This window comes from Giraffa tippelskirchi, chromosome 4 (genome assembly GCF_054371585.1).
Source record: "Giraffa tippelskirchi isolate mGirTip1 chromosome 4, T2T-mGirTip1v1.2.pri, whole genome shotgun sequence".
In the NCBI taxonomy this organism is placed as follows: domain Eukaryota; kingdom Metazoa; phylum Chordata; class Mammalia; order Artiodactyla; family Giraffidae; genus Giraffa; species Giraffa tippelskirchi.
Genome location: NC_137278.1, coordinates 133,474,253 through 133,487,082, shown reverse-complemented (window position 1 = coordinate 133,487,082; position 12,830 = coordinate 133,474,253). Strand labels below are relative to the sequence as shown.

General features: G+C 48.6%; 1 protein-coding gene across 19 annotated transcripts in view; it reads right to left on the bottom strand.

The window, feature by feature from the left end:
* Positions 1 to 3,267: 3,267 nt before the first annotated feature.
* Positions 3,268 to 12,830, bottom strand: part of SENP1 (SUMO specific peptidase 1) — a 61,825-nt gene continuing 52,262 nt past the window's right edge. For 9 of the 19 annotated variants that reach the window (XM_081589019.1, XM_081589043.1, XM_081589032.1 and 6 more), the window contains one exon: positions 8,827 to 9,050. In XM_081589019.1, coding sequence (XP_081445145.1) covers positions 9,018 to 9,050 — 33 coding nt within the window. In that variant the 3' untranslated portion in view covers positions 8,827 to 9,017. Of the gene's footprint in view, positions 5,296 to 8,826; positions 9,051 to 12,830 lie in introns of those variants that run through there. The other 10 variants (XM_081589069.1, XM_081589037.1, XM_081589070.1 and 7 more) reach the window with 2 other exon arrangements.

The following is a 12,830-nucleotide window of genomic DNA, read 5'->3' as shown; positions in this document are numbered from 1 at the left end:
TCTGTTATATGAATTAGTGAAGTCCATTGTTACTTTAGATAGTTGAGTTGGATTTTATTTTATTTTGTGTTTTTGGTAACTTGCAAGTATCCAGACTGATGCAGAATATGAGGCCCAGGGAAGTTAGCAACTTGTTCAAAGTCAAGTATGATACAAAAGTGATGGAGCTGGGATTTAAATGACAGCTGTGAATCCAGGGGCTTCCCAGGTGGTGCTAGTGGTAAAGAACCTGCCTGCCAATGCAGGAGTCTTAACAGACGCTGGTTCAATACATGGGTCGGGAGGATCCCCTGGAGGTAGGCATGTCAAGGCACTCCAGTGTTCTTGCCTGGAGAATCCTATAGACAGAGGAGCCTGGTGGGCTATAGTCCATGGGGTGGCAAAGAGTCGGACACAACTGAAGCGACTTAGCACACAGGCACAGACACTCACAATGTGAATCCAGAGCTTAGGCTCTTCCAACAGCATTAGCAAAACCATACTGGTTGTCTTCTGATGAACACCAGCTCCGTACTTAATCACTTTTCATGTAATCTCATTGCATCTTCACGACAGCCTTTAGAGGTGGAATTTACTGTTACCCCTGTTTTTGCAGATGAGGGAGCTGAGGTTCTAATGTGCTCACCATCACATAGCTCTCAAGCAGGAGAGTGTCATTTGAATCCAAGTGTCTGTGGTGAGGCTGCCGGGTCTGCTCTCCGAGTTGGTGGCAGAGGCTGCCTGGGAAAGACCCAGGACAGTCTGCTCCAATCCCTTTGAGGATGAACTGGTTTTAACTTGTTCCCTATGGGTCAATTGTATCTCTCCATGGAGACTGCACAAAAAGATGAACCTCAAAGGGAAGCTGGAGGTCAGTTTTAGCCCAATACTAGGAAGAACATTCCTCTTGTTCCAGCAGTGGAGTGGGCTGCCTGGGAGAGTCTGAGCTCTCCACAGCTGAGAGGCCAGTGGGCCAGGAGGAGTGGTGCCTGCCAAGGTTAAAGGAAAGGCTGCCGGTCTCCGAGAGCCTCCCCCTCCTTGGGCCTCAGTTTCCCCATCTGTACAGAGGTTGGGGCAGGACTAGGTGACAGCTGAGGTATCCTCCAGCTCTAACATTCTCAAAGCCTGGAATTCCCGGAGGCAGGACTCCAGGCCCCAGGGTCTGGCTGAGAGAACAGAGCCGTGGCTGTTTGGCCGACTCCATAGAACAGTGCAGCTCATTGAGCTAGCGGGTCCCTGAGACAGAAACAGCCACCGCACGCAGGGAAGATAAATCCATCTGTGGGTCTGGTGAGAGTTGCCGAAAAAAATGCAGTGCTTGAGGGCCATCCAAGGAGAGCCGGTCTTCAGTTAGCAGGCTGTGACGGCGCACTGACACGACAGCAGCAGCACACGGGGGCCTGTGCTCTGCCCCGGCCAGAAGAAAGAGGGCGAGCGTGGAGATGACAGTCCCCACCGACAGACACCACAAGGGCCAAGAAGGCCTACCTGGATAGGGCTCCTTACGGTGGGGTCCACTCCCTCTGGAGGCCCCCTGGGGTTGTGTTTATAATTAGCAAAGGGAATCCTTTTGGAAATTTACCTTGAATTAAACTGCTGCTGTTCATGTAGCCCAAAAGTGTTTACTTCAGCAATATAGAGAGACCACCCTCACAAGGTGGTGAGGACAGAATTAGACTGAGAACGCCTGGGGTCTCCTTCCATGCATATCTTTGGGTTGGACTAGAGACTCAGAGGTGGGCAAGACACTATTGTGAAGCTTCTGAGGGGCTTTCTGGGGTATTTCCTCCACCCTTTGCTCTAATGATGACTTCTGTTGATGTGGTGACTATTTTCAACGTGCTTGGACATCTGCAGTCCTACTGACCTTCATTACAATTCACTGAAGTAGAGTCAGATAATACTATACTGCCTATAGAGAGGAGAACGCAGGGTGAGCCAAAGGCCCCTCAGGCAGCACACGGTGGCTCAGGAGCCTGAGCCTAAGCCCCTTAGCCCCAAAGCCTATGCCCCTTATTTCTGGCTTGCTGCCATCCCTCCACTCTCATTTTGGGGGCCACAGAGGGCTGACTTTTCCAGGCTGATTTTCTTCCCACTTAGGGACAATGCAGAGCCCTTGGAGCTGGATTAAAACTTCGACAGGTGCCAGCTTTGAAAAGATAGGTATTCAAAAGAAAAGCAACTCAAATGGTAAAGTATGTATAAAGAAGTCCAACAAAGTTTTGCCTTTTATCATGATGACTACCTGAGGGTTTTTTTTTTTTAATCAAATATCAGAAATTACATGATTGATTTTTTGTTTAGTGACTCTGACCTACTGGTGTCCCAAGTAGTTTCTAGCCCACTTTGGACTGCTCAGCCCTGAGGACATCCCACCATTACAGGCCCCTGGGCCCCTAGGTCACAGCACCGAGAAGAAATCTCTAGAACTATGAACTTGGGCCAGGCTGTCAGGGCAGGAAGATGCCTGTGCAGAGCAGGAGGTGACTGCTAAAGGGAGACCAGGGGTACTTGAAGGGGATGCATGTGGGGGCCGGCAGGGCGTGGCAGTCAGATAAGCAGGAGGAACAAAGCCTGTCTAGGAACAGCCTTGTGCCCTCCCTGGCAGAGGGGGCAGGGAAATAAGGCCTTAGAAACGGGGGTTCCTACCGAGCCCTCAGTCATGTTCTTCCCGGGCTCAGGAAATACCACCATAACCACCATCCCTACCCTCAGGAAGAAGATGGAGCCCAAATCTGGAAGGCCTGAGGTAAGAGTGCAAGAAGAATGGAGTCTTAGGAGTGTCCAGAAAGGGGACCAGGAAAGGAGGTGGAGATTCCCTGACCCCCAACTCCCTAGTGGAGTGGACCTCATCCTCCAGAACTCCCTAGGGGTAGACCTCCTTCCTAGCCCTAGGAATGAATGAACCTCCTTCATTCAGCCTTGGGTTCCTTCTAGACTCCAGTCTGGGGACAAGGAAGCTGAAATTAAGTTCTGGGATATCTATCAAGAATCCAGGGACTTCCCTGATGGTCCAGTGGCTAAGAGTCCAAGCTCCCAGGGCACAGGTTCAACCCTAGTTTGGGGAACTAGATTCCCCCATGCCGCAACTAAGAATTCGCTTGCCACAACTAAAAAACCTGCAAACTGCAACTAAGACTCAGTGCAGTCAAATAAATAAATAAAAATAAATATTTGAAAAAAATCCAACTGGCATATTTTCCCATCTTTTTTCATTGCTGCAGAGGCTGAAGGGGGGCAGTGGGAAGGATTACAGGCAGAAGATGAGGAGCAGTATTAACAAGTGGGTGGAGGAGTTCTGAGCCCTTTAATAGGAAATTAATAGGAATTTGCAAAACTCTTTTTAAGTCATACAGAAATAAACAGCTAATAAGTCTTTGAGTCTCTGCCTCAAGAGAAGTAAAAGGTGTTTGTTTGGGGGAGCAGCAGGCACACAGTCCCTGCAATATCTGGTTCTCCCTGACACAGTCCTTCCTGCCCACCCAATATCCTGAAGTCCTGTCCCTGATCCCTGAGCCCCCCATCCTCGTAGGGACCCCGAGGCATGATGGGTGCTGGCTGAGGGTGGGACAGACCGGAGACCACCCTATGCTGGTGAAGCAGCCCAAGGTTCCTGAGGATGGAGACGGAGGACCATGTAGAAGTCAGGGCAGTGAACAAAGAGGCCTTTGCACGAGGTCTTGGTGAAAGCTCTGAAGAGCCAGTGCCTTTGGCCCAGCTTTCTTGCTGCCCTCAGACCCCCAAGGACCAGCTCAGGCAGACTTCAGACTCCAGCTCTTCTCTCCAAAAAGTGTTTCTTGCGTAGCTTTGAACCCCAAACACCGCAGTGTTGTGCCCAGTTCCTCTGAAATGTCACTGGAGATGGGCTTATCCCCTCAATGTCCTTCTGTTTGAAAAATAAAGCCTTTGGGGACTCTCCTGGTGGTCCAGTGGTTAAGGTTCCATCCCTGGTTAGGGAACTAGGGTCCCACATGCCGTGTAGCATGGACAAGGTTTGATTTGTTTTTTTTTTAAAGATTGCTTAAAAAACAGAGTAAAGTCCTTGGACTCTGGGAGTCCTGCTTTCAGTGTTAGTTTCCACCACTTAACTAGTTAAGTGATTCTGAGTAATGGACAATCTCCCCAAGCCTCAGTTTCCTCATCTGTAAATGAGAATAATGATATTATTCACTTTGATAATTGGTTGGTTTCCCAAGGCCTGGCACACAGAAAGCACTAAATAGACATCAGTATCATGGTTATTATTCCTAATACCCACCCCATCCTCCATTCTTTCTTGTTCCATGACCCCTACCAGGCTTGACCCTCCAATCTGATGACCCCACCCCAGTACATGGGTTCATCAGATAAGAGCATCTCAGTCTGAGCCTGATCTCAAGTCTTCATGGAGGTAATGGGCATGGGATTCCCAACCTGGATTTATGCAAATAGTGGTCATATGGGAGAACTTCAGACACTGACCTTAGATGGTAAGTGGACTTACAATGGCCACATTTGTGACACTTACAAAGCACATAACTCACGCAGGTAGAGTCCTGAAAGCTCAGGAAATTCACTGATCTTGGGGTTTGAGGGAGATAAAGGGACCTATGAGAAGCTGGCTAAACTTACGAAACCTCTTTCCAGCAAAATATAAAATTCTACATGTCATGCATATAACTTCAGTAAGTGTACCTGTGAACCTTAATTTTACTTCTATTTATCTCACAGTCCAAAGACTGAAGCCCAGAGGGGTTAAATGACTTGTCCGAGGACACACAGCTGGCAGACAACATAGCTGTAACTTGAACTCAGACCCTCAGAGTCCTCTCTCTTCCTCCACTTGAAGGAATGCCTCCATCCAGTTCTTTGGCTGAGTTTTCTCCCTGATACACCGAGGCTTTGCAGGCCCACGGTGGGCTCCCTAGGGACCTGCAGGAGGTTGTTCCAGGGTTAAATCAGGTAGGGCGAGGCTTGGGTAAAAGGGATTGAGACAGGCAAAGCCAGAGCCCAGGCTAGGTGCCAAGAGGCACCCACACATGGTGGTGAAGGGTTAACAGAGCCCAAGTGTGGCTTTTTGTGTGTGCTCGAGGGCAAGGTGGCGTGTGTGAAGGCGCACGTCTCCCCTCGTGTGTGTGGGAGCCACGGCCTGGGACAGCAGGCCAGCCTGGGAGAGAGGTGCCGCCGTGTCCTGAGATGAATGGGCCTCTGTCTTCAAGGCTGTGTGAGCCTCTGTGTGTGCAGGTCCCATTAACTCGCCACACGTGGAAAGAGGAGCAGAGGCCTGGAGAAGCCCAAACCACTCAGAGTCCTGATTTTAGAATGAAGCAGAAGACACTGAAAAAAGAAAATCATACTGATCCTAACTCACATATTAATAGAGCTCCTGGGCACACACATGCATGCACACACACACATTCACATTCTCTGGTGCCCTGTCATAACCTCCTCTTCTCAACCCTATTGTCACCCTCCTGTTGCCCATCTGAGTACTTTGTCTACTAATAACACTTTAAAACAGATTCTAGAGAGCTGACCCTATTTGCTTTTGTGGTGGTTTCAGTTTTGTATGGTATGTGTCTGTCTTCTCCTTGTCTTGTGAGTCTGGGCTTCTCTTTCCCTTGTCTCACCTGCAGCTCCCACGATGCATGCCCAGACATCCAACCCAGTCCGCAGGCCTCACTTGTACCACTGTGCCTGTGGTGGACAGATTTGGCCCAAGTCCTGTCCTGAGCCCCATGTTCCCATTCTCCCCCTCTTCCAGTCCTCCCTGGGCCCTTGTTTCCCTTGGCTGTGATTTGTGTAATAGAGTGACTCCTGTCTGGGAGCAACCCAGAGCTCAGGACACAGGGAGACACTTGTCTAAACTTGCTATTTTTTCACCAAAAGAGCCAGACCACAGTGATGGGCTCAGTGGCCTGGCTAGGAGCCTTCCGCATCCCTCCAACCACTAACCTGGCCTCTATTCCCCTTGCTGGCCCCGATTACCTTTGGTTCAGGACTTCTAATTAGCCACTGGGACAACTCCTCAGTAGGAGTCTGGCATCTTATGTGAGAGGAGAAGGGAGATCTGGGTTCCGTGTGGAAATAGCTGAGGCTGACAGAGATGCCCTGGGGACCAAAGAATAGGCCCACAGAGACCAATGACCAGCCATATTCATCCCTCTCTCCCCAGTGCCTGGCCCAGAGTAGGTCCTAAAAGAATAAGTCAGTGAATGTTGCATGGATGAAGGGATAGATAAGCAGATGTGTAGATGGGTGAATGGGTAGAAAGATAAACAAATGAAGACTCTTAGATCCAAGTAGACATTCTGATAAAACTAACCTGAGTTTTTGGTCCAAATGTGGGAAAGAAGAAATCTGGGTCTAGAAGGAGCAGCCAACTTATTCCTGAGTCTCAAGAAAATTTCTCTTTCCAAGACCCTTTATAGGATGTCCTTGAGATTCTCCTGGAGGGCTGGGTTGAGTGAAACTGGCCTTTTCTCCATCCTCATGTTTTTATTCAGGCCCATTCTTGCAGAGGCTTCTCTGCCCAGCAGGAAAGGTACTCTGAAGCTGGGTAAAGGGGCTCAGAATCTGGGAGGAAGTGGATGGAGAGGCTGCCATGAAACAGAGCCCCAGGGACAAAATGTTTTTAGGCTGGGGCTAGAGAAGTGTTATGTGCTGGGACCAGGAGTTGCACAAAGTTTTCCTGAATGCAACACAGGGGCCTGATGTAGGTCACTCGCAATTTTTGAATGAATGAAACATTCTATGTCCTCTTTACTCTGGATAATACCCCCAAGCCCTTTCCCAAAATGTATATAGAATTCTCAAGAGTGCTAGACCACTAAGGACATCTCTGCCCCCATTCAAACTCTTCTCACCACCCCCTCCAATACCCATTGTCCCACTCCCTCATCTTCCTCCTCCAGTCTCACCATTAGCTACTATGGTATTGATCCAGAAGCTGGGGGTGACAGGAGGGAGCAACACAAAGCCACCATGTGTCCCTGTGCGCATGTATGCATGCATGAGTGGCTGTGATGAGCTCAAGCTTCAGCAAAGGGCTTCCTCAGTCCACTCAGGATGGGGCTGAGGGTTGTGGGGGGCAGGTGAAGTTGGTCCTCTGGCGGAGAGGGAGCTTGACTGATGAGATGGCCAGCTCCACACCACCAAAAACCGGCGCTATGGGGCTCAGAAACACCTTTCAAGGGTTCTGCCCCTGGCCAGATCCAGTAGATCTCTGCTGCTGAGATCTCCAGGAAGAAAGTACTCCGAGCTCCTCGGGGGCTCTTGTCGCTGGAACAGACTCCTGAAGTTTAATCACTATTTCTTGCTGCAATTTGCCTTGAGAGAGTCGAGTGGAGCCTTCCCTTAAAAGTTTATCCATGGTCAAATCTGTCCTCTGAATTAGACCTAGAAAGTCTGAGCTTTGAGGCCCGAGAGGGCTTGCCTCTGGCCTGTGCTAAGCCCATTTTCTGAGCAGAAACAGAACTGTTGGTTCAGGGCTGGTGAGAAAAGGCCTAGTGCGCCAAGGGAAAACAATTAGGAGTAATTACCATCAAGAGCAGCCCCCAGTGAGGGGTGAGGGTGGGAAAGGCCGTCTGTTTAAGAGGAAGCCGAAAGTGGCAGACAGATTTTGGGGAAAAAATCAGGGAGAGGGTGGGAAGAAGGGTTAAGTGTGTGCTGTCTTTCTTCTCTGGGAAGACAGGAGGACCCCTCCCCCTCGGCCTCGACAGGGGCTCTGTGTCCGGAGGCGGGAGGGGAGAGCAGGAGGGCACTGGGCTTCACATTCCTGAGATTCTCAAACCAGTCGGGGGAGGAAACTCCATACTGAGGGGACAGAGCCCGAGACACACTCAAAAGTGAAAAGATAAAATGGAGTGCACTGTGCTGTGCTCAGTCATGTCCAACTCTTTGTGACATGTATTCTTGCCTCGACAATCCCCAAGGAAAGAGGAGCCTGGCGAGCTACAGTCCATGGGGATTCTCAAGGCGAGAATACTGGAGTGGGTAACCATGCCCTCTTCCAGGGGATCTTCCCAACCCAGGGATCAAACCCAGGTCTCCTGCATTGCAGGCAGATTCTTTACCATCTGAGCCACCAGGGAAGCTCAAGAATACTGGAGTGGGTAGACTACCCCTTCTCCAGTGGATCTTCCTGACGCAGGAATCGAACCAGGGTCTCCAGCATTGCAGGTGGATTCTTTACCAGCTGAGCTACCAGGGAAGCACAGAGCACCCAGAATGCCTCGAAATGTTCCCCCATACATACCCCCTTGATCCCTGAGCCCCGGTGGGGATGCATGGGGTCTGCTTGGTGTCTCCCTACTTACCACCCTCCAATAATATGGGTTATCTGGGGTTGGGAACAAGAGTCGGGATCAGAAAGAAGGGCAGGTAGGGAAAGAGCTATCAAAGGAGGGGTGAGGAAATTCCTTAGTACTCCTTTCTAAAGAAGAGGAAATGAACCCCAGAGGAGAGGTGCCATTTCCCTTGACCCTCCTAAGGTGAGTAGACAAGTAAGGGCCTCAACCCTGCTCCTGAAGGAAACGAGGAAGGATTGGCCTGGGCGGACCTCATCACTGGAGGCTCTCCTTGGCTTCACGCTGGTGGAGCCCATGAACCCTCCTGAGATGGAGGAGTGGCAGGTCACAGGCTTCTGGAACTCAGGCTCTTGGCTTGGAGGCCCTGTTTCTGTCAGTGACAATCTGTGAGACTTTGGGCAAGCTATTCACTCTCTACACTCCTCGTCTTCTCATCTGAGAAATGAGGATAACAGAACCTACATCATACACTTGTAAGGGTTAAATCAGGTAATATATATATATATATATATTATATATATATAAAGATTTGGTACATAAGGCTGGGGCCAGGCCTCAGTAAGTGCTCACTCTTATTATTATTATTGGAAGAAGACAGCTCCAAGTATTAAGTGGATGATGAATTGGAAGCCAGAGGCCCTGGGGAGGGTGCACTGTCGACCACAAAGGAGGAAGTGAGTGAGGACTTGAACAGGGTGGAGGCTGAAGCCCTGCTCAGAGATGCTCAATAACTGTAATTCATTCACTCCTTCAACAATTCTCTCCTGCAGCTGTTCTAGGCACCTAGGATGCAGCACAAACAGAATAGACATTTTAGTGAGAGGCTGACAAAGCAAATGAGTAAACAATATAGCCAGATATGAACTGCTACAGAGAAAAGATGAAGGGAGCTAGGGAATGTGAGAACTGGGGTGTGGGGATGATGGAGGAAGTAGGGGGGTGATTCAGGGAGGAGGAGGTCTGGGGACAAGCCCTCCGGCTATAGGAAGCTACAAGAAGAACGACCACAAGAGAGAAGCAAGGTGGGCTTGTTAGACAAACACCAAGGAGGCTGTGCAGCCTGTGTGGTAGGGGAAGCTGTGGGAGAGGTGGTGAGCTGAACATGCAGGCCTCATGAGCCCTGGTAGGCACAGATAAATTGGCTGGTGACGGGCTGATGGGAAATGGGGCACAGGTGTGCAAGGAAGCAAAACTGTTTTTTATGGGGTTCAGAAGAGCATCTGGTACAAACACTATGTATAAAATAAACAACAAGGCCCTACTATCTAGCACAGGGAACTATACATTCAATATCTTGTAATAAATTACAAGGAAAAGAGTTTGAAAAAAAAATAAAAAGAGCATCTGGAACACAAGTTCATTAAGGGATGTGACTCCTGTCCCCACTTCCCTTTGTAACTTTCTGCAGTGCCCAAGACCAATCCCAGCATCTGCTGGCAGAGGCTGACTGACCGCTATCAGGTCCAGCTCCTCACTGTGACGGAGTCTTCTCCCTATGCAGACCCAGGTAATTATCAGCTATCATTAACCACACTGGGGAATCAGAAAACAAGAGTGGCTTGATGGTTTCTTTCCTCACTCCAATCATTTTCATATGGCTGAAAAATTTTAACCATGTTGGAAAAATGTTAGAACTCAAGAATGCCCTGAAGATGACAAGGGACTCTTCTAACTCAACACAGATAAAACTATTTCATGGTGGGAGGTGGCAGAGAGGGAGGGAACTTATGTATACCTATGGCTGATTCATGTTGATGTATGGCAGAAACCCATACTACATTGTAAAGCAATTATCCTCCAGTTAAAAATAAATAAAACAAAACAAAACTAAAAAGAAAAAACTGTTTCACCAGGATAGTGGAAGATTTTTTAGATGTTGGTGGATTCTTGTTTTATTCTTTGGAGTGTGAGTTTAACAGGTAGAGTAGTGGAAGCACTTCCTGGAGGTTAGGTTGTGAGGAGAAAGAGGTGTGGAAGGGGGCAAGGAGACAAGAGACACTGTCGGCAGGGTGGGTTGGAAGTCCCAACTCGTCTGCTTGGCTCAGGAGGGCTCTCTTGCCAACTCCACAGACAGGTCTGGTTTTAAAAAGTGCCAGGGAGCCACGGATTTGCATGTTATTTGTGTTTCAGGCTTCAATTCCAGGTATGTGGAATGAAATGAATGAATGAACAGTATTCAGACTCCTGGTTAAGGGGTGGACTCAAGAATCCAGACCACATGAGGATCCAATCACTGGTCCAACTTGGATCAGGAGACACACAGACACAGACAGAGACAGAACAAACAGTCAAAGAGACAGAGAGACAGTCAGAGAGACAAACACCATCGAGTTCTTTTTACTAGGGAGTTTCCAGTCAAAGCAAGAAAACGAAATCTACAGAACTTATTTTCAATAAATCAACACATAAAAACTAGGGAGTCACACATGGATAGTCAGACTAAGGCAACATCATCTTTGACCTCTCTCCACATCGGCCTTCCATCATCTACACCCAGCTTCAAACTGGACCATATGACTGTGTCTGCCTTCTTGACAATGTCCATTGCTTGGTACCTGTGTGGTTTTCTAAATTAGGTTCTAAGGTTCTTGAGGATGGGTGGCTTTTATTTCCTTGGTCAAATCATCTCTTTACTCCACCCTCCAGGGCCCCCCAAGCCTAGTGCTTAAACACAGGCCTATTTAAACACCTAGCGTAAGGGGCTCTCCAGAAGCAGTGGATGAGGCAAATGCCCTCCAGGAACTTAGCTCTGCCCAATAGACAAGACACAGGCAGCATGTGAAACAGTCCATTTAAGGCACAAGGATAACAGAAGGGGACCCACAATCCATGATGGATGTACTGGAAATAAAAAGATGGAGAAAACTGTATATAATAGAAAGGTGTGTGGTTAGGGAAAAAATACTTTGTTTAGCCCCCTGGCATAGAGACTGAGACTCTGAAGGACATGCTGAACCGCTGAGGAAGTGGGTTTTGTTAAATGTGGAGTGAGGCATTAGGTTCGGGGCACAAAGGAGGTACAGCCTCACTGCAAGCTTCTGTGAATGGACCTTCTTCCCTGACTTCTGCAATGTTGTCTAAGTAAATGTTTAGTCAGTTGCCCCTATTCCTCCCTAGCAGGCCAGAGAGAAGCAGCTTGAACTCCTGGCTTGAAAGAAAAGCATCAAATTATTCACCTGCCTTCAGTGGTTACACACATCTCAGTCCATTTCTGATGTAAAGGGCAGATTACAATACACATGCCACATGGAGTTTTATTGTTTGCTGATTCTAAGGGCTGCAGATGTCCAGGTAAGAGATTTTAAGATAATGTGATCAGGGAAGGCTTCAAGGAGGTGGGATTTGGGTGTGTGTGCACTTTGAGTATGTGAAAGCAGTGAGTATGAACTAGTAAGGGGTGCTCTGGACTCCTTCTGCACCTCTCCCCCACATGCTTTCCTTTCCCAGCACCAAAGTTTTGCGAAGGATGGAACCAGACTCTCCAGAAGTCAAGCGGTTGATGGTTACCCCTCAGTTTAGAATGGAGAAAAGTCAGCAGCTACAAACTATTCCGTTAGGGAGGACTGACCTGGGCCTTACCTCTAAGATTAAGCCAGTGCTAATACTGGCCTTAAATTTGACTTTGAATCTCTACCTTGACTAATTTCTATTCCAAGCAGCATTATGGGTCTCAATAACATTTAAGAATCTTAGACCTTGACAAGACCCTGGACATCCGGTCCAACCACTCCCGGTTGGAATTACCCTACCCTCTGACAGGCCAGAGCAGCAGCCTGCACTAACATTTCCTCAAGGCTTATCCTCCAGCTCAAAGTCCCTTCGTTTCACATTTCTCTCGCACATGCATGTCTAAGCACTTCCTTCTCTTAGTGTTGACCAGCATGACCCAACTTACCTCATGTTACGTCTCTCCTCGCCTCCACAGCTGGGAATAGGAATTATGAGCTCTTAAAAGACTGCTGTTAGAATTCAGCACAGGCAAAATTGGCCTGGGCTGTTAGGAAAGATACTGGGCTGAGCCTTACCCATCCCTTCCCAAATGTTAGGATGAATTTGAAGCTGTGGATAGATTTTTCCTGGGCAGGGAAACATGGCCACTTGGCCAGGAGCTCAGCATGTAGTCTGTCAACAGGGCCCAGTAGTTTTACACATCCTTTTCTGATGCTCTTGGGTATGTGAACTCCCAGGGTGAAAGCATCATATTCCACCCTCTCCTCCCCCCTACCTTAGTCCATCCAGGTGGAACATAGGAGAAGACAAAGCCCAAGTATCAGCTGTCTCTTACTCTGGGTCAAGACATTTGAGATCTGGAGGGATGGCGTGGGAGAAGGACCAAAGGCTGAAACATTACAAACACTGGGGCTCTGAAGTGAATGCTCCGTCTCTACCCACTGGAGCCTTTTATGGGCTACGTAAAACCAGGTGGTGATGGACAGACTATGGAATATGGTTGCTGGCAGTGCTTTTCCAGGTTTCCTGTTTCTATCCCAGAACTTTGGGGCTAATATTACTAGAGGTAGTGGGTAGAAGATGCTAGCACAATTACAGGGGCTAAACAAGAAA